Consider the following 24,928-nt stretch of genomic DNA (forward strand, 5'->3'; position numbering starts at 1 on the left):
GTAAATGTAATTAAATTTTAAAACCTGCTTTACGGAATTTCTGCATGGTCACGATGGCAGAGACCCTGTGGTACTTTACTAGACTTTCTTTTTATTCTTTTATCCACTTAACTAACCCATCTTAGGTAAAAACATGGAGCCTTCATACAATGGACATATGTTCAAAACTAGGGTCCCAGTTCATCAAGAACCTACCTTTTTCCACTGTGAGCAATTTTTTCACTTTTTTCCCCCCCTTTTTTTTTTTTCCTAGCAGTTTTCTAATTTGGCCAGTATTAAGGCAAGTTTACTGAGGTGACAGCTGGGGGAGGCTTTGAATATTTCAAAATGATGGATAAATGCACAAGAAAAATCATCCAGATGAAAGCAAAAGCAGAAAGACAGAGACCAAAGTGGCCTTCTGACCCTGCATCTACTGATACAAGTTTCATTTAAAAGGAAATTCAGGTTCTTTTAGTGGAACTTTTGAAGCAAGGTGTGCACAAACATGCCAAGTCCTGCAGCCTTTCCACACCAGGAGCCTTCCTCCAGATGTTCCTTGTATGCTCCTGACTTGCTGCCTGGTTTTTGGGTTTGTTTTTGGGGTGGTTTTTTTTGTTTGTTTTTTTCTCTTTTTGAAGTGGTGTCCCATTTCCTGTGCACAAAGACCATTCCCTGTTTCATTTGGGGGCCAAACTGAAAATCTCCTATTGATTTCTGCTTAATATCCAGCTCTGCTCCTGGCTGGCTCCAGCTCCCTTATTTTTATGGGGCCTTCTGGTCAGAAAGTGATTTTACAGAGCAGACCAGCATCTGCCCTGAAAAGGTAGATGAACAGCCTAATTGTGAATCAGTCTGGGCTGTTCCCCTCACTGAAACAAAATAAATCACACTGAAAAGTAGGAGACAGTGCCGGCTCTCAGGGAAAAGCCTGCAGCTCTTCACACGCCAGGTCACAGCCCCACAGATGTTCTGCAGCCTCTGCCCTACCCCACAAGCAGGGATGGGCCACCGTGGTCTTCCCAGAGCAATTCCCAGCCCATCCCTCCCTGAAAAGCTCAGCCGAACCATTCCTGGCTCACTCATCAACCCCAGGAGCATCACACAGCCCCCACCTTTCTTCCGACCCTCCCCACAGATGCGCCCGCCGCAGTGGATTATCAGAGCTGGCCCTGCACTCTGGCAGAGGAGAGATTTGCAGCGGAAATGGGTTTGGCTCTAGCTCTGATTTGTTCCCGGGAAATGGGCCTCTGACCCTGCCGGCTCCCTGGGAGCGCTGCCAGCCTCTTCAAAGGGGCCGGGCCCTGCTCTGCGAGCTCACCGCTGGGGTTTGGCTCGGAAACACCTAAAGGGGTGCCGGGCAGCCGGGGCAGGCGATGGAGGAGAGCAGCGCTCGGAGTCCAAAGGGTGATGCTGCACATGGTGCATACCTGAGCAAACACTGCTGGAGAACCAGCGTGAACAAATTCATTTAGCACCGCCCTGCCCTTGGCTTGGAAGCTGGATCGGCCCCGTGTCAGCTATCGTGAAGGAGTGACAAAATGAAAGGTGTCCAAGAGGAAGGGACTGCGGGCTCACACGTGCCTCTTAAATATCACCTCCAGCTGCCACAGCCTTTCCTGACTTCCCCATGGCGCTGGGCACTGCCCAGGCTGTAACTGTGGTGCCTTCCCTGGAGGAGGGAATGGGCTAGGGAGGGAAAATGGGATAAGCCCTGTGATTGCAGGGGATAAAAATAAGGGGAAGCAGTATTAATGCAAAAGTGGAGAGAGAGGGGGGCTGCCCTCAGGAAAGGATGAAGGAAGGGCTGATGGCGATGGTGCAGAGCTGGTGGGATGCAGGCCCTCAAATGAAGCTGGTGAGCTTGGTCAGGCCCTGGCTGAGTCTCTTGGGGTGACCAGGGGCTGGACTCATAGCAGATGTCCATGGGAAATGGCAGAAACCCACTCTGGGCTTGGCTCAGGCCCCTCTGCCCAGGGGGGCAGATAAAAATGATGCCAGGGCAGACACAATGCTGCGAAGATGCCCAGACCCAGGCCCCTAGGAACAGAGTGTTGGCAGCATCCCAATTTGGGATCTGGGAAGCGGCAGGGAGCGCTCAGAGGGGCAAGATGGGGTCTGATTCAGATCACAGTGGCCCCAGTCTCACGGCGGGGCGGCCATCCTTGACGGGCAGAGGAAACACGGGCGGGGAGGGGAGTGGGCAGACGGGACTGGGGTCCCCTCATACGGCAGCGGCAGCAGCAGAGTCGAAATCCTCGGCGAGGCAGCCCGTGGGGGAGGCACCCCTCCCCACAGCCCACCCGGGGCAGCCTCCAGGACCCTCCCGTTGTCTCCCGGGCCCCCCTCCCGCCGCCCCCATGCCGCAGCCCCGCGGGCTCGGGCGGCCCGGGCGCGGAGCGCGGCGCGGGGGGCGGGCGGGAGGCGGGGCGGGAGGGGGCGGCGGGCCGGGCTCCCCGGGGGAGGCACCGGAAGGCGCCCGGCGCTGATTCATTGCAATAAATTGTTCCCATCGCGGCGGGGCTCGGTCATCGCCGCCCGAGCAGCAGTCGGAGCGAGAGCCGGAGCCACCGCCGGGGAGCGAGGATGAAGATGCAAGCCGAGGTGATCCGCGAGGGCGAGCTGGAGAAGCGGAGCGACAGCCTTTTCCAGCTGTGGAAGAAGAAGCTGGTGGTGCTGACCAAGGACAGCCTCAGTCTGTTCCCCGACGGGCACAAGCGGGCCAAGGGCAAGGAGCTGGGCTTCGGCTCCATCCTCAAGGTGGACTGCGTGGAGCGCACGGGCAAGTACATCTACTTCACCATCGTCACCAAAGACCGCAAGGAGATTGACTTTCGGTGTCCGGACCAGAGCTGCTGGAACGCCTCCATCACCATGGCCCTCATCGACTTCCAGAACAAGCGGGCCATCCAGGACTTCAAGAGCCGCCAGGAGATGGAGCAGGCGGCGGGCACCCAGGAGCGGCGGCTGGCCCGGGCGCCCTGAGCCCCAGGTGAGCCCGCCCGGCCCCTCGGCGCTGCTGCCGCGGCACTTGGTGGGCTTTTCGCTCGATCCTTTCGAATCATTCGCTCCCCGGGGCCGCTCCCCGCAGCCGGACGGGTTCGGGGCTCCCCGCGCTCCGAGCCCCGGCCGCGCCCCGAAACCGCGCTGCCCGGCCCGGGGCACGGCCCTGTCCCGACACATCGCAGCGGGTCTGGCCCCTTCTCCCATGCACGGCCGGGAATTTCTGGTGGGAGCCGCGCTTCGGCAGTGTGCTGAGAGCACGATGTGGGGGTGGCGGGCGATAAGAAATGGCACTTGGCAGTGCTTTCCTCACAGAATCTGCTAAAAAAAAAAAATCTGTGAAAATAAATGCTCGGTGCTTACTCTCCCTTTAAAGCCCCCCATTTATTTTTTTTTTCCTGTGACTTGCTGTGCTGCTTGTTTTACTAACCCACTTCCTCTCTTGCTACCTTTAGAGCATACCACTGGATGATAAACCAGATCGAGTGTCTTGGACTGAAATGGGACAGGGTACCAATGAAGGAAAGCAAAGAAGAGAGCTGGAAGCAGCTTGGTTTTCTCCAAGCCCGTTGTGGCTGCTGAGCAAAGAGCCCTGAGCTTTGCCTGAGATGCATAAAGAAAAACCAAAGACTTTCGTACAGGACTTCTAGCAAAGCGTCCACGTGTTTTGAGTGGCACAGCTTTGTGAACTATTATCTTCTATTTATGAGATGCAAGGAAGATTCAACACTGACTGGTGGTGTTAAACACAATTTAAATTATTTGTAGTATCTATATTTGTATTTATTTTGTTGAATGTCTTTCAGCAGTTACTGGTCTTAATATTGCTTTTGCATTAATGTGTCCATTCCAAATAAATTACTTGAAATGTTCACTTTTTATTACTGTACTCTGGGCTGCAGTAACTTTTGTTGAGGCATATCTGTGGATACGGGCAGTGGTGAAGTGGCTTAAAAAGAGTGGGTAAGGCTTGGCTTTTGGTGCCCTGGACTGGGCAGTGGGAGGTGGAGGAAGCCCAGATAACCTGTTTGTGTTTGACCTTGTCTCCCAGCCAGGGAGGGAGAATGTGTTGAGGTTCAGTTCTGGTCAGTGGTGGAGATAGAAAAGCCTACCACAGCTTGCAGAAGTGCTCCTCTGGAAGCTCATTCCCACAGAATCCAGTAATGGCAGCTGCAGAAGGCGCAGGAGCTCCCTGCCACGGGAAAATGCTGCTCTCTGCGAACGCCCTGCGTCCTCCCCAGCCCCCATAGCTTAGTGCTGTGCTAAGGCACAAAACTGGATTCCTGGTTTCGGAATGAGAGCGCCAACGCTCCATGGATTCCTCAGCTTTGTAGCAAAGCAAGCTGAACTCGCTCTCCTCTCTTCCTTCACCTCTGCAGTCTCTAGACAGAGTTAAATTTCTCCAGGATAACTGAAGAATGGAGGCAGGCTCTTTTCCCATAGCACCTGGACCAAGAAACTTGGAGAAAAATTAGCTGATTTTTTGGATAAAAGTGCTGAAGTTTTTTTTTGGTTTTTTTTTGTGAGGTTCAATTCTCAGTAACCTGGGCTTCCTCGAGAGCAATGCTGCAGCACATGACTCAATTCTGGCAGTCAGGACTGTGAGCGCAGCACACAAAGTACTTGCTCCAAACTTGGTCATTTCCAGCAGGTAATTTCCCCTTCCCAATATCAGTGCAATTCTTGCAGGAGACTTTGTACTAGAAGAAGTTGTGAAGTATGTAATTATGTAAGCCTGTAGTAAGAGCAAGAGATACTCAGTACAGGGAGGGGAAAAAACCTGGAAAGAGGGTTGGCCCAGTTTCTGGAAGTGGCAGGGAGGCTCTGGCACTGCAGCCTGGTACGTCGGGGTTTTGCATCCTCGTCCCTCGTTGCTGGCAGCTCGTGCACAGGCAGGGTTGCACATGACTGAGCTGTGGGTGCAGTGAACCTCTGGCCACAGCATTTGAAAGCCTTTGGCCTCAGTGCCCCCTCTAACCTGAGAACGCTGGAGATGCATTTAATGCAGCAAAACAGCACCCAAAAGCAGATGTGTTTTACCCCCCATTTTTTTCTTGGTACCTTTTTGGAGCGCTGGAATAAAAGGCCAAACCAGAGCAAAGGCACTGGCTCCTAATCCCTTCAGTTTCAGCGAATCCAAGCAGGAATGCTGCCTGATGACAGCTGAGGGCTGGGGGCTGTTTCCTGCCATGACAGCCACTGTGGCAGGAGGGGTTAATGGGAGGAACCCGATAGCTCCAGGGGTCCCATGGCCCCCAGTTGCTCCAGAATGGGCTCCAAGACCTTTGCAAACTGATCTGTCCTTTACTCTAGAGGCAATTATTGACAAAATGGAAGGATTGTTCAAATTGTTTTATTCTAGATTTACACAACCAAAAAAAACAAAAAAAAAAAACCTCAAGAATTTATTTCTATGGGAAAAATAAAGGGGTTACTTTCTTGCAACTGTATTATTGGCTTTTCACCTCTTCCAGTGGGATTTTACTCTTCAAGAGGTAAACAAACAAACCTAAATTGACCATTAACTGTAAATAGCCAAAGGAGGAGACTCCAAATTGTTTATATAAAACTCCACCAATGGTTGGACCCACCGTCCGGGTCAAGGGCTGCACTGAGGCACAAATCCCAAGCATGGCACCTAGGAGAGATGGCAGAGACACACAGGGTGAGAGCAAGTCCTGGCATGGAAAAGCAGAGAAGAGCACACAAGATCCCCTTCATCCTTGATGCTGCTCCCCTGCAGTAGTAGCAAATCACTTCAAATAATTTCTTGCATTAATTTATAGCGGTCCACTTAGGGTTTGTTCTGGTTAGGGACTCCTGCAGGCACAAGGACCAGTTTCCACCACGAGCCAGCTCAGCTCTTCCCTGAGCGGTCTGGACAATGGCAGCACTGCCCAAAAGGCAAAGTAGGTGCTTACCACGGTCCAGGGATGCCTTTGGCACCAGAAGGTGCTGCTGAATATCACACCTGGCAGGGCTGCTAACTGCTGCATGGGATTAGGGATGGAGAGATAATTTCTAGGGTCATGTTTGAGCTTTCCTAGCAAATCACACAGATTCTTCCAATCTCCTAATTACCTGAGTGGCCCTGCTCCACCCAAGCTACTACTGCCATTTATCCTCTAGTCTGCAACAGAGAAACAGCTCTCTAACAGGAGTGAGAGGGTTAGGCCTAACTAGGTCTTTAAGAATAAATAAATAAAACCACAGATAAAGACAGAACCCCCTTGAGATATTCCCCCACCCCCCTTTGCAAAAGGAGCGGATATTTCCATTTGGATGGATATGCGAGCCCTTGCCCGGCTGGGCCGGTTCCCCCTCCTGCAGCTCTCGCATTTGCATCCTTAACAGGAACCCAGCGGATGGGAAAGCACCTCCAGTTTGGCAAAGGTGAGGTTTTTTTCCACGTGCAGACGGACGGCCAGGACATCCCCTGGGACACAAGGCTGTCCCACACACACCCTCTTTTGTGTGCTCTTTTGTCCTGCAGTCTTTGTTCAGGACAGCTGTCATGTTCAGAGGAGCAGAAAATACCCGGCCAGCCAACAAACCATTAGCCCCCAGCACTGGGAGGAACAGCAAGCTGGCAGTGTATTCAATAAACTTGTGCCCAGCTCTGAAATGATGTTTGCAATTATTTTTTTACTATCAGTATGATTATTTGGGCTGCTGGCATCAGTTTTCCACTAAGACACATGCTGAGGTGCTGTCACCACACAGTGGGGAAGGATGAGGAGAATGCAAGACGTGGAGCAGGAGTGTGATGTTTAACGTGGGCAGCCACGGGGAAATGATCCCCAGCTCGCAGAGAGAGCAGGCAGCCAGGTGCTCGTGTAATGCCGGGCAGCGACTGCTGGGCTTTTATCAGCGTGCTTAAAATACTTGTGCAATGAGCCCAAGCCAAGGGTGTAGCCATGTGGAGAGGGAAATCTCCCGGGAAGCGCTGCCGAGCGCTCCTCCCACGCATGGGAACACAAAGGCGATGGGTGGGACCTTGCCTTGACCCTTTGCCAATGGGAACCATCCCACAACCACCAAACTCTCTGGGCAGGTTTTGCAATTATTTTTTCCCCTCTAGGTATTTGAATTAAACTAATTACTACGTGCAATTGCCAAACTGGCTCTTATGATTGAGGAGGCACTTTTTTCCCTTTCCTTTTTTTTTATTTTTTTTTTTTCTTTTGGAGCAGAAATCCATCGTCTTAAAATCCCGGGCTCTCCCTCTGCACTTCTCCAACATGTTGCTGAGAAAGATAATTTCTGCTTAATGGGCTTAAATTAGATCTCTCGTCAGACGCCCTCGGGCTTTGGGACATTGCAAATCTCAGCTGCACAGCATGGCCGTGGCTCTGTGGCAAAGCTGCACATGTGATAGATCTCGTTTAAAGCAAGACCTTTAACTGGGACGAGTCACCGCCTCAGCAGAAAGTTTCCTGCATGCTTCGCGCAGCTCTGCCAGCGCACACGCTCACCTTCTTCGTCATAGCTATCCCACCTTCTGCACCTTCCCTGCTCTTTTTTCTCCCTCTCCGCCTTTTTTTCCGTTCCTTTTTCCCATACCTGGCATGACCCGTGCCGGCTGGGAGCCTATCCTCCCCTCCCATCCCAGATCTCCTCTGCTCCCGCAGGTTTCAGGGCTGGGTGCTGGCGGCTCTCCAAGACGGGCGACTCCTTTCCAGCTCACATCCTGTTGCCTCGCTCAGATGATGGTTCTGGCCCAGATCAGCCACACGCCCATGGGGCAATCGCGTTTAACCATTAGGTCACTGTCGCCAGCGGCCGCCTTTGAACCTGCAAAGCTCCGGCAAAGCTGGGGGGTTCAGTGCCCTGAGCCCTGCCTGGCTGCAAACTCTCCTCCTCAGGTTCTGATGCGCAAATAAAATCGGGACGCATGGGCCCGTTACGCACGGAGGCTCTGCTGGGCTTCCTGCCTCCCTCCCCCAGGAACAGGGGGGGATCTGTGCAGGAACAAGACCTCCATTCTTGGGCAAGGACCGGGGTTGACAAGGAGTGCTTGTGTTGAACGCAAGTCCCCCTGGGCTCCGGGCTGCCCCCCACCAGCTCATGTGTCCAGCTGAGCAGCACGTGCGTGTGGGGCTGGATTTTCTCTTCCTGCCTTTGAAGATGAAGAGAAGGGGAAAAAAAAATCAAAGGGAAACTAATTAAATCATTACGGCTACCTTTGCTTCTGCGCAAAGCCTGAGCTTTGAGAGCCAGCAAAGAGCAAGTGCCAAATGCATCAGCCTCGGAAGGAAGTGACCTTGGATCGGATCTAAAGCAGGCTGATGGGTGCAAGGTGCCGTGCCACCTCCCACTGCTCCCTTTCTGAGACGCCTGTTTAAAATGCAAGGATGGGTGACTCAGTGTCTAGCAAGGGCGGACAGGCTACACTCCTGCAACGCCCCATCCATCCCAGCCCCGTGCCGAGATGGACACCTGAGCTCAGCCCAGACTCCAGCTCCTTCAGAAAGCCTTTTCCTGACACAAAGAAAAACTTCCATTGCTTCTATGGCCCATAAGCTGACCAAAAACATCAGGAAAAGATTGGCAGCAAGGCTCAAAAGTGATACTTCCAAAGGCAAATTCACAATGTGTGATTTCCTTGCATTAGCTAAAAGTTGTTGCAAGTGAGTACTGAGGTTTTCAACACAGCAACAGGAAAGCTTTTTCGTAAAACCAAATTTCCACCCTTACAGTAAGGGTTTCTACTGTGCCACCAAAAAACTCTCTTTGCAGAGCCGGTCTCGGGCTTGCAGAGGAAGGAGCAGCCTCTAGGCTGCTGTATGGGTGGAGTAGCCTTTGCGGGGTGCCACCCACAGCCAGGGATGGATGGCAGGCATTTTAATGGCTGCATTTCTCTGTGAGACACCCACGCCATCACTGCTGCAGCTGCTGTGGAAGGGCAGCCTGCTGGCTCTGCTGTGTCAGGCATTCCTGCCTTCGCCCTGGCCCCAGCACCTCCAAAACAAGCACAGGACCATTAGTACCTCTTTCCCTAGAAATACTGTAAGGAAAAAGCACAGTTTGAAAGGGAAGGAGTGGCAGATTCAAGGTTTCCCCTCAGTGCCACAATGCTCCGTGCCAGAGCGTCCCCCTGTGGTACGCCCAGTTTTGAGCTAGCTGTAACTCTGCATTTGTAGTAGCACTTGGCATGACACCAGCCTGGGATGGACAGGCAGGAGAAAGCCCTCAATAGCCCATGGCATCCCCTGATGACCTGCAACCTGCTCCTGAGCATCTTCACTGATGCTCTGCAGACTGCCTCCATCCTGCCCGGCAATCCCGCCCTGCCAAGGGGAGACCATCCATCCCGCCGAGGCACAGGCTGGCCTAACAACATCTGCAAGCAGGGAGCAGGGTGAGGCAACTAAACCCATTTTCCTCCCTGACCAAAGCTTGCCTCCGGGCTCCAAAAGTTAAGCACTGCTCTGGTTTTCCTCACAAAATCCCTTTGAGAAGAGCCTGGATGAATTCCAGCTTGGTTGTGTGTCCCAAAGCCGCTTGGTGCCCTTCCCCGCTGGCTCTCCCTCACATGAACGTTGCTCCAAGTCATGAAGCAGCAATTTTCTCCCTGGCTGAGCAGAGGGGCTGAGACTCTTCCCAAGGAGACGAAGACTGGGGATAAATGGTCCTTGCAGGTGGAAATATTCCACTTGAAAATTACAGGCTCCCAGCATTTGTAGGAGATGTAGTGGGCCAGCTCTACAAATAAACTACAGAGCTTTTCATTTTCAGAAAAGCTCTTCACCCAGAAACATCTCAAAAGTGCTTTATAAACTTCACTAATGGGCTGTGCAAGCTACAGCTCCCATTCTTGGTAGGGTCTGCACAGAGGTATCTGCTCAGACAGCTGCTGGGGAAGATGAAGGGCGCAGACTGGCAGCCCAGAAAGCCTCAGCTAAAGGAGAGACACTCTTGGGTACCTGCTCTGGGAGCAAACCCTGAAAGGGCTTGAGCGAAAGACACAAACCAAGTTAAGCCAGCTCCATCCCTGCACAAACTCAGCCAGGCTCCCATGACAATAATGTAGGCATATTTCCTTCATCAACAGAACTAAAGCCCCAAGTATAAAGATTTAAGTGTCTACCACTGCTGTCTTGCACAGAGAAATACAGGAACTCTCCTGAAACAAGGCCAAAACAGAGAGAGGGGGCAATTATTGCATCAGGCAAAGCGTGTTTACAAAGAGTAATCCAGAATCCCCTTCTGAGATACCCTAAGTTAAGAGGTGTGAACAAGCAGCCCTCTCTGACACTGTCACAGTGGAAAGCAGTGTTTTTTGGTTTTTTATAACATACCTCAGCTTTCCATGGAAAAGAGAGCTTGAGAAAGCCTTCCCTTTCTATGCCCACCACTATGGATATCAGCAGGCAGCACAGGACTGGGAGCACTGGGTTGTGGGGTGCTTGCCCAAGGTTGTTCAAGTCCATCCTGTATTAGCCCCAGCAGTCCCGTTCACCTGCTCTGCCCACACCCACCTGGATCCGGGTGTTCACCCAGTGCTCCTGATACCCCAGTGCTCCACAGCTGTGGTGGGAGCTGGGAAGTGCCCAATGGACTCAAAACTGAAAAAATACCAGTTTGACCTTTTTTGATGAGTCTTACCAGTGTCTGAGGAGGGCACAGCCTTGGTGAGGATGCTGTCAGTGATGGTGGCCAGCATGCTGAAGGCAAACACCAGCGGCACCGCAATGATGCAGTAGTGCCACACCGTCCTCATCAGGGCCTAAGGGACAGGACACAACAGACCACAGATCATCAAAGAGCACAAACGGTGACTTTGTGGCAAGAAACAACCTGGAGGAAAATCACGAGTCAAACTCAGGACTTAGGGAAATGGTGGGAGCCACAAATGATACGTGGTGGTGCGGCTTTGGCCATTGTGGGGTCTTTCACAGCCTGCCATTTGTCTGCAGTGAATTATTCCAAGCATGCAGAGCAAACGATACCCTACAATCTGGTAGCACGTTTCCCCGGCACTGCTGTGGGTATTTTTAGCATCTGGGAATTAGTGACGTCCCTTCCCCCTGTCTTCTGTCTTCTGTCCAACTCCCGAGGAAATGTTGAGCAGCAGATGTATGTGGTGTACTTCAGGAAGCTTCCATTACTTATACAAAACAGCCTAGAGAAGGCTTTTTGGTTCATTATCATAAATAATTAAAACTAAACCAAGCCTGTCAAAATAAATGAGCACGGTGCATTATGTAACACCGTACCTTTGGGATTTCTAATCCTGTTCTGCTGCTTCCCTGCTAATAAATTCACCAAATTCAGTAATCTGGAATAGGTCTTCTGGCCATGAGTGCGCATTAGCGAGCATAATTAGGGAGAGTAATGATTTTGTTATTGCACATATTCTTAGCGGAGACATCCCTCCAGCTGTTTAATGCTGAAACAAAAGCGGTGAGGCTCCCTAAGCTGTAGGGCTGGAGCGGCTCCCAGCTCATTCACAAGCCCTGCTGGTCAAATGAATGGATTTCTCTGGGGCATGGAAAGGAAATTCCCCCTTTATTGCAAGTCTTCTGCCCTAACCCATGTCTCAAGGTGTGTTATTGTGGCTGGAAAATATTTCTGTCACTGGTTTAGCCAGAAGTTTCATTCTCTGGAGTCCTCTGTCCTAAAATCTGGTCCCTGCCTCTCGGCTACAGAAGATGGAGGAGCCCAGAGACATTGCTCACTAATGACTTGGAAATGTTGAGGTTTATTCCTAGTTCCCCTCTAGAGTTACACACAGCCAGGTTTTTCCCCTCAAAGGGGCTCTTTGCTTACATTTTGTTTAAGATCTAGGCACTTCTGATTAAGGAACCGTAGAACAAAGACAGAGGAACAGGTATTTGGTACATAAACAAAAGGAAGGAGAGTAATTCCTTGCTAGGGCAAATGTCATTGCAGGACAACACTGCGAAACTCATGGAAAAAATCAGTTTTAATCCCTCCTGCTTTGTACAGACTCCCTCATGGGCTGGAGCAAGTGAGCAGAAAAAAGCAGAGGCATATCTTGTGTCTCCTGTAAAACAAGGGGAAATGGCTCCTCACTTCCCAGGGGCTGAGGGAGGACCAAGCCAGGCAGAGCCCAGTCCTTGCTACTCCTCTGCTGCTGGGTGGTGAATAGTTTTTTTGAGGTGAGCAGATTTGAAAGCATTTTTTAGGTGAGAGGCAGAATCAGGAGTCTCAGCAGACAACTCAAAAAACAAATGCCTGGGAAACGCAGGCAGGATGAGGTACAGCCGTGCCTTCAGACAGGGGGGAAAACTTCCCCATCACAACTGCCAAGCCCTCCTACAGCCCTGCCCACGCTCTCCCAGCTCACATCTGCAGATCAGACGCTGGTTCTTCCCTCCTCTCCTTATCCAGGTGTTCTTGCCGAACTCCCAGCCCACCCCTTCCCTTCACCAGCTGCCTGTTGCTGGGAACATCCTGCAGCCTCTTCCCAGCTGCAGCACTGTCTGTCTGCTGCTGCTTGTGCCAGCCTTCCAAAAACGCTCCAGCCCACCTCCCCTCCCCGTGATATCAGGATGGGTTCTGGAGTGTCTGTTATTAACAGCTCGCCTTTCTCCTCACTTCCATCCTTTGGGGAGGGGAACTGCTGTGTTTGGAGGCCACATGCTGCAAGGGCACAGCAGGTGGGACACTCCTCCACCAGCAGCTGTGAAGGATTAAAAGCTTCACCCGATAACTTCTGCATTTGAGGCTGCTGCTGTGACAGCACTCATCCCCACCGAGACAGAAAGCCACCCCAGAAGCGGATGTGTTCTTGGCAGCCACTTGGACAGAGCACTTTTTAACAAGGCGTCCCAGCTGCATTTGCCTATGAATAGCTCTCATGGGAAGTCACTGCTGACCCTTGTCCCCAGGCCCGTGCTGTTAGGATGTCCACAGCCCTCCGGGCTCGGCATAATTAGCAGCTCTAAGATGATTTCCCTTCCTGGCTCCTGGTTCTCCTCCCTGTGCAGCCAATGTGAGCCTTCCTGCCCTGGGATATCTGTGCTGCCTCCTGTGCCTCTCCACTGCCACCGAGGCTTTCTCTCCTACCTCCACCTGACTCCAGCCTTCCCTGGAGAGGGCACCTCAGTGCACAAAAGACATATAATTCATGATGCTCCTCTGCCTGATTCCCATGGGATTTGGCTTCAGCACAGCAACACCTGCCCTGTACCTGGCTGAGGGTGCTCATCTCTCCAGATGGGCCAGGTCCACCTTGGTCCCACCTAATTTCTCCCACCCATAACCAAAAAACAATGGGGAGCCCTTCCAAGTCCTTCCCAAGCCATGTTCAGGAGCGTCAAAGCTCTGCGCAGATGTCCCATGTTAAGGGGGCACATTGATTTCAGCCCAAAGAGCATGACACCAATTGGAACAGACCCTTCCCAAGCATTCTGCACCTGACAGAATCCCCTGGAGCCTCAAAAACCTCAGGGAGAGGGACCACGCTCCACCTGCAGAGCCAACCCTTGGTCTGCACCTATCCTCCCTTCACAGCCTCATCTCAGACATGATTTAGCCTCAGATTAGCTAAGGCGTGTAGGTGCCTCATCTCATCCATGTAGCTGGGAGCCACAAACCTCAACACCCTCCAGGACTTGGCCCTGACCTCCCCATGGCTGTGGTACAGTTGTGGGAATGGCACTCATCCTACCTGCAGCAGTGGGAGCACCACCAGCGTCCTGGCAGCAAGGCTCAAGGCTAAATCCTGCAGGGAATGTTGAAAGGCTGATGCAGCTCAATTTTCCTTTGGGCCCACTGCACTGACAGGGACTGTAAGCACCTTTCCTCCATCCCCATGGGCTGAGCAGAGCTATCAGTGCCTGAACGTGGCTTATCTGAGCAGAGTTCCCAGCAGAGCTACCTACATCCACTCAGTTTTCCAATTACTGTTTGAGATTGGCATCGACTGTCGCCCGTGTGGACACAATCAGCAACAGCTAACATCACTTACCCCAAAATGGAGGAGCAAAATTAGTGCCTCGCTAGCTGCTTCCCTAAATACTCTCATGCTGGGGCATTAGACAAAAATAATGCCCCAGAAGGAGAGTGCACAACCTCTGCTGTCTCACTGCAATGATTTTGCCCCACCGTAATCTTCATTTACTTTCTGGGTAGTCCAGGAAATGCAGTTGCTGACAAGACCAGGCCAGGGTTTCCGTGCAAATCCGGTGACTCAGGAGGGACTTAGCGAGTTTCTGTGCAAGATTAATATATTTTTTAATCCCCATAACTATTACTCACATGGCTCTTTATCACGGCTGGCGCAATGCTGACGTTGAGCGCGGCTCTGTTTGCGCAGAGGCCCGGGAGAGCTGGTTTTCCCTGCCCTGAAGACCACCCAAGAGAGCCAGAGGTGGCATTTCCAGGGGCAGTGCTCGCAGGCAGGTCTCACAAACCTTGTGTCACTGCTGGTGACGTTATTAAAGGCATTAAAGGCATCGTGGGTGACTTCCCACCCCACTTACCATGCCTAGGCCCACGCCGGCAAAGATGAAGACGCCGAGTCTGAGCAGGGTCATCTCTGAGCAGCGACTAGCGAGTTTCCCAACCACCAAACCCTGGACAACCTGGAAAAGAAACGCATAAGCACCATTAAGCCTGACAGAATATAATAATTTAAACAAACTCAAAAGAGAATTGTTACTTTCTTCAAGCAAACAGGTTCTTCCATCAGGGTTTCTTTGACAAAAAAAGGACCTCACTGCCACAGTAAATGACTGGAAGGTGTGATCCATTATTTCAAATGTTTTGCTTTCTTGAGAGAGATTCATCCCATCAGCTAGAAGTTTTACTCAGGGTGTATGCCTGAGTTTACCATCACTGCCTACTCAGCAGCAGTGACTGAAACTTTCTAAAAAGGCTTGCAGATAGAACTTGTGATGTGTTTGTGAAATACAGTTAATATTATGGTCTTGATTCTTGGCAAGACCTCTCAAAGAGAAACTGTACGTTTGTAAGCAAAGGAGGAAAATGTCTGTACCTTCTCTTGCTATTATTTTAAACTATAAATATACAAATTGGATGGTTCATAATTTTTAGGCAGGAAACAAGTATGACGGAGATGCTAATATCCAGTCCCAGCAGTACACGCAGATGTAAAGGATAGGGGAACTGGTTCTACAGATTTAAACAAAAACTGGGGGGGAGGGGGAGGGAAGGAAGAGCAAAATATTAAAATCCCAGAAATTATTTTACTTTTCCAGCACTTTGCAGAGCATGGATTCCCTCTTTTATTTATCTGTTCAGCGTCTCCCATACTTCAGGTGATCCTGGCCCAAGTGGACATGAGAGGAGAGAGGCTGGAAGAGATCATGGTTAAACAGTCTGACTGGCTGCAATACTGGGAAGGGACTGATAGGGATCTACTGAGTTTCCCCTGCCTTGAAAGGCTTCGTTTGATCCAAATGAAAACCCCTCTGACTTGAAAGAAGACCTCTAGTTCAAAATGTCAAAATATTTGTTTCACTTTATTTCTGTGGCAGTCCAACCTGGAGAAAACTTCAGCGGTCTGTTTGGACCAGGAATGACACTACACTACACTCAGCCTTGTTTTGTTAGTCCTTAGGCAGAAACCCAAAGTCAGCTGAAAGGAAATGAGTGCAAAATAAATGAGAAAGTAAGTTATTAAACAGAAAGGATATGCTAATCTATAATAACCAGTACACCAGTACAAAAAAAAAAAAAAAAAAAAAAAGCAAATAGCAATAGAGTGAAAATGAAGTTGACATAAAGAACAATAGCTACAAAATTAATATATTTCCAACAGCATACAACTGAATGGAAAACCATCAAAATTCAACCCTTCACTTTGCTTCAGAGCACAACGGATTTTTGACACGAGGGCACATCACACCAAGAAGACATTCTGGCTCCTGTCTCCTTTTTTGTCATTGTCCCTGCCAGGGCTTGAGAGCTTGGCTCACATGTGCCCAGCTGCCATGTGCCACTGGCACAGGCTCTGTGTGTCCTTCCTGGGTCATGTCACCTGTCAAACAGCCTCTGGGACAGGAGGACCTGCTGTGGCACGAGGCTTGGACAATGCCTAGGGTGACCTGAATCATCCTGACCAAAAGCCCTGCCACGAGAGGAGGCTGATACCAGCTCCAGCAGCTCCTACTCCGGGGGTGGGTGGGGAAACCACTGAGTGACGCTCCATTAAGCTGAGTGCTCCAAAAAGGGAGAATCATCATTAACTTTTTGCAACTTCCCAGTCCCTCCTACAGCTGGGGCTGTGCTGAGTCACATGGGATGGGGGCTGAGCCTTGTCGCAGGGCATGCATTGACTCAAGGGTGGCATCACCCGAACCCCAGTTCAGCTCTGCTGAGCCATTGGAGGAAAGGAAACATTTCCCAATTTGCCCAGACTTGAATGGCATATTTTATTGGGATACACCGTGCAGGCACAGCCCAGTCCCTGCCCTTCCTTGAGTCATTTGGGTATAGCATCAGCATCGTCCCTGTCTGATGGCCATGGGAGTGGCATTCCCAAAAACACTGCCATCACTGCACACGAGCCCCTGCGTGATCCAATGAGCACCACTGCAGCAGAGACAGGCTCTGAGCAGGCAGGAGCTGGAGATGTGCAGAATGAGCTGTCCTCAGAGCCAGCAGAGCAGAGGGATGGTCCTCTTGCCAATGCTGGCATTCCCCATGGGCTTTCCCACCACTTGGACTGTGGCAATAAAAAGCTCAAGATAAAACATCACCGCTGAATCAACCAGCTTGGCAAGGGGACTATTTCCAAGGGCAAGAATGAGCCCAAGTCACCTGCTTTCCCCTTGGCGCTGGGCAGCAATCCTTAGGTTGTACAGATGGCAGTCCCCCCACGGGCTGTCTGGGCTTCCTGCCTTCCTCCCCAGCAAAGGCACTGCTGATGCAGCCGTGAAGCCCAGGTAGGCAAGGCCCATCATCCTAATTTTGGACACAGAGCCTTGATTTAGGCACTAGATAATATTTCCAGTCACCAGTAAGTCTGACCTCACTTTCCAGTCTGAATTTAGACCTGAAAACCCATTACTTCCTGTCTGCAATTTTCCCTGAGTGCAGAGCTCCTGGGCTGGCATGAGCAGCACATCTGGGAAGGTGAAAGGTGGCTCATGTGCACTCTCCCATGTAAGATTTTGAACATGTGCTGCTGGTTTACCAGAAGGTAGCGGGGACATCCCAGGTGACTTGGCCATCAGCACTCCCATGGACAAGCTCTGGTAGCTGATAAATGGAATTTATCCTTATTTTTATTCTTACTGGTGTGTTCTGGGCTTTTTCCTTGCACATAAACCCCCCTTGAGATCGACTGCATCCCCTTGAGACCTTATCCTCCTGCACTTCATTTTGCCTGGATGGTGCTTGCCTGTGTAACCTGACCTCCTTTGAAGTCGGGGAAGAGCCAGTGTACCTGGCTGGAATGCCTTCTGCCATCAATAAACAAAAGAGAGAGGAAATTGTTTGCAAGTGAAATAACAAGCACTGCCTGTGGCTGTGTACATATGTCACAGGAAAAACCAACTCATATTTTTTTCCGCCCCCCTCTCCTTCTTTAAAGGCAAATAAGTCTCCCAATAAATGCATAAGAACAGTCAAATCTCTGTTCATCATTTTCTGCGTTCAGCAAGCTGGGGGTTTGTTACACTAGTCCAGCAAATCACATGGAAAAATACTCTCTTGCCTCTATCACTGCTTTTGGTTTCTGGGAAAACAGCTGCTCCCAGTTGCTCAGAAAGGCCAATTACCCATTTGACTGTTAACCTCTAACAAATTTCAGGAACCCCTTCTCGCAGGATGGAAAAGATTGAAAGTCCAAGGTGCTAGTTTTTGGAAGACTTTTGAAGCAGCAGCCTTGCTGCATGCTGAGCTGACTGGCACCTGCAAGAAGCTGACCTCACCTGTGGAGGTCAGAGGAGTTATGCAGATGCTCAGCTGCTCCTCTGAGCTCAGAGGACATGGGACTGTGGCTAAAGATTCCTCCATCAGCACCGACTGAAAGCTTGACAGAGCCCAGCAACAAAATCAGCTCCCTTTCACCTGGCAGCTTGGAAATGGAAAGCTGTGAGAAGGTCGGAAAGGCAGGCACAGCAGGCCAGATAAGCTGGTACAGCCTCGTAGAGAAGATGCAGGGCCCCATCCCTAGCACAGATAGCATGATTCACATCAGAAGCTGCCTCCCACGCCCTGGACCCGTATCTCGCCTTTGAAATTGTGCCGGCTGGCAGTTCCCAGGCGAGCCCGGCTGGGAGGGACCTGCTGGGGCACAGCACGGGGGTCAGCACAGTCCACGGGGCTCTTCTGCACAGGCTGAACGTGGTGCAAAGCCCACGCTGGGGCAAAGGGAGCTGTTCTACTGACACAGCGCGGCCAGAAATCGCTTGAGTAGTTCAGGTCTGGTGGAGGAGCAGGAGGGTGCTGGGACTGAAAGGAGGGCTGATGGTGAGGACCAAACTGCTGAAGGCAGCACTTTGCCAAGCAGGGGGAAGAGGACGGTGTGTTTTGCAAACTCCAGCCTAATTGCTTTCTTTCCCCCTCCAACCTAACCCTCTGCACAGATATAAATCCTTCAAAGCGAGGAAACTGGAGAACTTTCTGTTTGTTGTTGCAAGGTCCTTTCACTAAGTGGGTTTTCCCCCTAGGCATACCTGGCTGTAATTAAATCCCTGGCTCTTTAATCATCTCTTTTGCTGTGTAGGGAGAAAAAAAAAAGCGAGAGGGACAGACTGGTGATAAGATGATACGCAATGTAAATCTCTCCTCCAGGAATCTCTCTCATCTTTTCAGGATCACTCCGTACCAACTTGTCCCTCCAGAAGCTGCACAGCTAGAGGTGGAGTTTGTATAACAATACAAATTTAAATGCAGTAAATAGAACAGATGTCTTATGATTTCTTGATCCTCAGGGTTATAAATATCTACCCCTTTGTCCCACACAGAGTTTTGTTTGGTGCATTTTGCTTTGTTTTTTTTTTTTTTTTTTTTTTTTTGAGAAAAAGCTCTTAAAGGAAAGTTTCCCCCACCCCCTCCCATGGTTTGAAATCTAAGCATCAGATGTGACTTCAGATATCAACTGGGGACTCCAGGTATTTCACTTGCCTAATCTTCCAGCAGCATTTTCCGAGCCACATACAACACCTCTACACCTGGAAGGCCTCCATGTTATCACACTTGCAAACTCAAAAAAAAAAAAGAGTCTAGGTTCATTTCTGCCCATTACTCAAAATGAAATTATTTTAAACCATTATGAAATTAATTATTCTCTGGAGGTAGATTGAATGGCATTTCACACTGCCAGGCATTCACTATGAGGGAAATCTCATTTGCATGGCTTCTCAGATGAGAGGGCTCTGGAAGCCCAGCCCTGGAGGACAGAGGGATTGTGCCCCTGACGGGCTCTCATAACTCTTGCCTGCAGACCTACCAGTGATCAGATAAAGATGCTTCAAGCACACCACGAGCAAGGGAATCTCTGCAGTGCAGGCTGCCTGGTGCAGAGGCAGCTCTCCTGCTGTCTGCCCTCCTCTCCTCATTTTGTTATCTCCCACATGACTTATCTTCACCTGGCACAGTCCCAGCTCATCAGACAGCCCCACACTTTCAGGGTGCTTCAAGAATCACTGCAGAGACCTGGATTGCTTGAATTATCCTCATGTGCTACTTTCATTTTCCCATCAGTCCATTCCAGCTTTGGTCACATTCCATTTTCTAAGCCACAGCTCTGTTTCCTCATCAGACATTTCAGGTCTCAATGCTGTCTCACTGCCTTCCCACACCTCCTTTTCTGATCTTGCCTGGCTGTGTCCTGACCCAGGCACGAGCCCCCTTCCCACTCTCACTGCACTTCAACCTGCCCAAACTTTCCCATATCCCCTGCTGTTAGATGATGCTCCCCACAGGACGAGCTGAGGCTGAGGAGCTCCGAATGGGATCCCTGAGGTGATGCCTGAATTGGTGGTGTGTCTAAACTAACATCCTCCATCTGCAAAGAGAGCACACATCTCCCACCTCCTAGAGGGTCTGTGTTTCTGAGCTGATTGCCCACTCAAAGAGCTGTTTGGAATAGCAATGACAAAGAACTTGAGTTGCCTACTTAAAATTAGGCGGACTGACTCAAAGCCTCTCAAAATCTCCTCTCTAGGTACTCTGCAGCTGGCTTGAATGAGAGGAATGAGGAGAAACAGATTCTTATACTGCATTGGCCACTTCTCACCACAGCAGGTCAAATGAGGTTGGGAAGCTGAAAAACTAGATTAAGCAATTGGAGCATAATATCCTTGGGGTGGGAGAGGAAGGCAGGAAGACACCATCACTATTTGAGTCATCCTGGGATTGCTGATCAGGCTGGGAAAGGGAGCTGCAACATTGCCTTCTGTAAGAAGAATATGTAAGTTTTGAGAATATTTAATTTTAAAAATAGAAACTACAATAACACAAAGAAATCATTTCCCCTTTAATTTCTTTAATGTCCCCTTCCAGCTATAAAAGTCCTTAAACACTATCTTTTTCAAGTCCAGGAAGAGATGCAAACATGGGGGACAGGTTTCCTCTAACAGAAGGGCTCAGGGCAAGTCCAAGAGGATGGGAAAATCCTCCCAATGATTTACAGAAGGGCAAACTAAAGAGTAAAAAAAAAAATCAAAGCTGAGTATCTGGTTGATGAAATTCACTGAAAATTACATTGTATTCCTTATGAATAAAGCTGTAATTTACTCAGTGAAGTGGGGAAGCCAGTCAGCAGATATTAATCATCGTTCACCTATCCAGATTGGTGGAATTCACTTGCACCTTAATCTGCATTTGTATCTCAGCAGTATCAATTCACTGTACAGCAGAAACAAATACATCTGAAATGCCAGCTTAGGCAATACAAGCAGCTCTGGGGCTCAGCAAGACAGAGCCAGCACACTCCTCTTCCCTGCCTGCTAGAGCAACCCCAACAGAGAGCAGCCACGAAACATTGACCCAGACACCATCCACAAGAGATATCTTTGGGTGGTTCTAGACAGATACCTGAAAGTAAAGACATGAATTCTAATGTTTTACAATCATTTAGAAGCCAGAGAGTGAGAGTTCAATTTGGTCCAGTTGAGGATCTTGTCCTGCATAAACCAGAGCAAAGTATGGAACTGCCACTGTAGGACAGGCTTAGCAATATGGATAGAAACTGCATGGATGTATGGATAGAAACTGCATGGATGTATGAAAGAAAACTGCCTGGCTGATAAAAGCCAGTTTCTGTGTCAAATGTCCCAAGGCAAAGACTCCCCAGCAGAGTGGATGCTGCACCTGAGCCTGCAGGGCCCTGCTGGGTTGGATTGTGGCAATAGGAATGATTGGCCTCTGTGGGATGAAACTCTGTGACTCTGGGAAGGGTCAGGTTCCTGGTTAGACCTGGCATCTGACCATCCATGAGGAAGCAGAATGGATGCTGTAATTCCCATCTCTTCCAGGGCTGTGTCTCTGTGTGGGATGCCCCAGCAGGGCAGAGGAGGTGACCTTATCTACAGCAGTTTCAACCAAACTAACCCGGGGAACAATGGCACTGAAGGCAGACAGATATTCCAGACATAACAGCAGTGTCCTCAAGACAGATATCCTGGACCTAGCAGCAGAGTCCAGGCTCCATCTAGCCACACAAAGCCACTCCTTACAAGAGCAATTGCTGCCCACGTTACCCAGCTCTAAACAAGCACACCACGGCCACGCTGCAACTCCAGATTTTACTTCTGCCCATGTAAGAGGGGTTTAACTGGTAGGTCTTTAGTTAAAAGCCCAGCTGTGGGGAGTCCTTCTGCATTCAAATGGGGAAGAAGATATGGGACAGTAACTTGGCCCCTCTAAAACCTGAGTGATTCCTGCAGATGCTGGTCTAGGAGGCAGCATACAAGGCTAACATGGGGAAAGCCTCTGAAAGCAGTGGAGTGTGGGTCAGAAGCTGGCTTTGGAAAGCAGCTGCTGATCACCCCACTTTTCATGCTGTTTCCATACTGTGCACTGGCAAACTGGTCTTCTTTCCAAAGAGGCTGAACAGGACTGCATTCAGCAGGATGGAGATGTTCACAGGACCAAGAGACAGCTAGTCCAAAGCCACCCTCACGGGAGGGACGTGGCAAAGGCACCATCTGCTCAGCTCCAGCCAGTTTACACTGCAGAATCCAGCTGCTGATGTCCAGCCATGCCTGTCTGCTGCTCTGCCAAGACGCCAAGACTTGGTGAGACCAGGCCAGAGCCCAAGTGACTGGCAACGCCATGCCAAATCCAAATCACAAAGGAAGCAGCTTAAGCTGCCATTCCCCAAATGAGAAGCTCCCACAGGAACTCTGTGGCAATACCCAGGAAATGAAGAGGATTTAATAACAAGACCACTCTCCTTCAGGATATTGCTTAACTTGCATTCTTACCTCAGGGCTTGGTTATAACCATCTGCTGCTCTTTCTGCAAAATTATTAAGCCTCTTCCTCCAAAAGGAACACTCTGCTATTTTGACCTTATTACTGCCTAATTCAGCTGACTTTTCCCTTTTCCTCATTTTGGTAGCCTCCTAACCATGTTCTGTCACACACCTTTCTATGCTTTGGGTTTTTTGGGGGGGGTTTTTTGTATTTTTTTTCTTTTTTGGGAATCACAAGCTTGCTGTGCTTGTTTCCACACAGCAGAAACAAGTTCTTCTACACTGAAGGGATCTCCAGTGCAAACACCAGGAAGGTTGTCTGCTTTCCTGAGTGTACAGGGTGCTACTATATAAATGTAAATCAACGAACCTGCACCAGGAAAAACCTCAGCCAAGGCACTTTAGCTTCAATGTCAGTTTTGTTACACAGGACATATCAGTCCAAGGAAATTTTAGCTCTACAGCTTAAAGATCCACTTAGAGGGACAAGGGGAAGAAGGCTTTCAGGACACTTCTTGCTCCAATTTCTTCCCATTCCAAGGAACAGAATAAATTTGGAGTCACTTCTCTTTTTGAAGATAAAAGCCATAAGGCAGAGCTAGGATTTGCCTGTGAAAATTTCCAAATCTCCAGGATTTGGAAGAGCATGTGTCCAAAAGGTAGTGAATTAGGTAGCAGTGTGGCAAGATAATCTGTCTAAGAGGGGGACTTGCACTTCACTTACCATTTGAAGGACACCAAAATATGACATCAGATATCCAGACTCCGCTGCTTCCAAGCCAAAGAAATCCATAGAGATGATGGAAAACATAATCATGAACAAACCTGGAGGGAGGGTTAATGAAAAGAGTACATCAATTCACTTGCAGTGCATGTAATAGCCCAAACCCTGCTCCCAGTCACCACCAGTCCAAGTCAGTAGCTCTCCCTGGGTTTGCCAGCACTGGGTATAAACATGAGCACAATCCTATTCAAAGTCATTGTAGTAATTTAATCTTTAAATGTTAACTTTTTTTATCCCCCTTACTTTCATCTTTAAGTAATGTGACTATGTAGGCTGTAGTTTCAGCTGTTAATTATAAACTGGTAAATATTTGTATCACTGAAGCCAGGCTAACCATTAAGACAGCAAGAAAACATTTGTTCAGACAAGACTGTAACCATAAATATAATCTGATTGGATTCCTCACCCCTTTTGCCTGACTTCAGATATTCACTGTGGGGAGCAGCCCAGTGACATCAGCCAAAATGCAGTGGTTCCACTGCACACCTCAGCAGTGATGTCTGGGGCACGTGAGAAATCTCTTGTGAGGACTGACAGCGATGTCAACACAAGCAGTCAGGAAAGTATGGGCAGAAAGAGCACAGACCAGGTCTGCTTTGCAACTGAGGCAATTTCTGGAAAGTGTAACAGAGCACATCCACTCTGTCTCAAATGAAAATACAATAGTGTGTGTTTTCCCCACTGCCAAACATACACAAATACAGGCATGCTTGCACATGCTCCCAATCTTACAGAGAGAGCCATCAAATTAAAAACATTATGTCAAAACACTGCACTTCAAGTGTGGTGTGGGTAAGTCTGCTGCTTCCCCCAGTGCACCTGAGATGGACCAAGACAGTATGAAATTGGGGCTCTCTGCGTGTGAAAAACCCCACGACGTGCCTGTCAGAGATCACTGATCCTTCTGGGAGAGAAGAGACCAGATGACTTTTAGCAGTCCTGCCTTTCCTTGTATGAGCCTCTGAGTTATAAAGACTGGGTAGAAAGGGATTTGTGTTCCTCTCCTTCCTGAAAAAAACAGAATGCAGGAGGCAATGTGTGAGGACTGAGAAGACAGCTGGTGGCCTGGCAAAGTGGCATGGCATGGGGAGGATTTGTCAGCTTTTCCTGGAAGGATGAAGAGGGTGATTCCAGACTGCTGGTTAAAACACCATGGAGGATTCGCTTCCTAACGAACAACTCCACTGCATCCAGCAGCCCAACCCCAGCACCACCAGTGCAGCGCCTGCAGCAACAAGGACCTGCCTCCAGGCACCCCAAGCCTTTGCCTGGAGGGAGCACTGCCCTCCCACCCCAGAACCTGCCACAAAGTCTTCCTGAACCCCACCGGAGACACGTCCTCTCCCTTAACAGGAGTAGCTGCACCCCAGCTGGCTCCATGGGGTTGGAAGAGAGCGATGGAGGGCAGGAAGGGTGCCCTGCTCTTCTACTCTCCAGCTGTGTGAAGAAGGTGCCTGGGAGCTGAGGCTCATGAAGATCTATGGCTTCGCCACACCCCTCCATGGATAGCACCCCATTGTTATCCAGTTCCTTTGAAATTGCTCTCAGCTCAAGCCAGCTTAAGGTAACATGCAAATACCAGTATTTACTCACAACACCCAAATCAGGCAACAGGGTTGCACACGTTTATAAAAGACACACGTGACAAAATGAAAGAAAAACCACACTTGGTTTCACTTGTAGGAAGATTAGATGGAAGCAGGAGCTTGCCCTTCATCCTGCACCCCACTGCAGGTACCACCTAGGAGGGGCTTGGCCTCCCTACATACCTAATGCCTCTTCCTGGTACTGTGCCCCAG

The 24,928-nt window shown here is 49.9% G+C and overlaps 2 protein-coding genes across 4 annotated transcripts in view; one reads left to right on the top strand and one right to left on the bottom strand.

Moving 5' to 3' along the window:
* Positions 1 to 2,465: 2,465 nt before the first annotated feature.
* On the top strand, positions 2,466 to 3,861 carry PHLDA2 (pleckstrin homology like domain family A member 2). 2 transcript variants are annotated; one of them, XM_038139181.1, is made up of 2 exons: positions 2,466 to 3,013; positions 3,438 to 3,861. In XM_038139181.1, exon 1 carries the CDS (start codon positions 2,566 to 2,568, stop codon positions 2,962 to 2,964), a length of 399 nt encoding a protein of 132 aa, XP_037995109.1. In that variant the 5' UTR covers positions 2,466 to 2,565; the 3' UTR covers positions 2,965 to 3,013; positions 3,438 to 3,861. The 2 variants fall into 2 exon arrangements, with proteins under 2 accessions (XP_037995109.1, XP_037995108.1); XM_038139180.1 differs by having other exon boundaries at positions 2,470 to 2,971.
* A 1,468-nt stretch (positions 3,862 to 5,329) lies between these two features.
* Positions 5,330 to 24,928, bottom strand: part of SLC22A18 (solute carrier family 22 member 18) — a 58,846-nt gene continuing 39,247 nt past the window's right edge. Inside the window, exons 7-10 of one of the 2 annotated variants that reach the window (XM_038139179.1) lie at positions 23,070 to 23,170; positions 14,436 to 14,537; positions 10,591 to 10,711; positions 5,330 to 5,620 (exon numbers count right to left, since the gene is read on the bottom strand). In XM_038139179.1, coding sequence (XP_037995107.1) covers positions 5,433 to 5,620; positions 10,591 to 10,711; positions 14,436 to 14,537; positions 23,070 to 23,170 — 512 coding nt within the window. In that variant the 3' untranslated portion in view covers positions 5,330 to 5,432. Of the gene's footprint in view, positions 5,621 to 9,021; positions 10,109 to 10,590; positions 10,712 to 14,435; positions 14,538 to 23,069; positions 23,171 to 24,928 lie in introns of those variants that run through there. The other variant, XM_038139177.1, reaches the window with a different exon arrangement.

The sequence above is a fragment of the Motacilla alba genome, chromosome 5, assembly GCF_015832195.1.
Source record: "Motacilla alba alba isolate MOTALB_02 chromosome 5, Motacilla_alba_V1.0_pri, whole genome shotgun sequence".
Classification (NCBI taxonomy): Eukaryota; Metazoa; Chordata; class Aves; order Passeriformes; family Motacillidae; genus Motacilla; species Motacilla alba.

Coding starts and splice junctions, on each gene's coding strand:
- PHLDA2 (XM_038139181.1), top strand. CDS start 2,566: ATGAAGATGCAAGCCGAGGTGATCCGCGAGGGCGAGCTGGAGAAGCGG.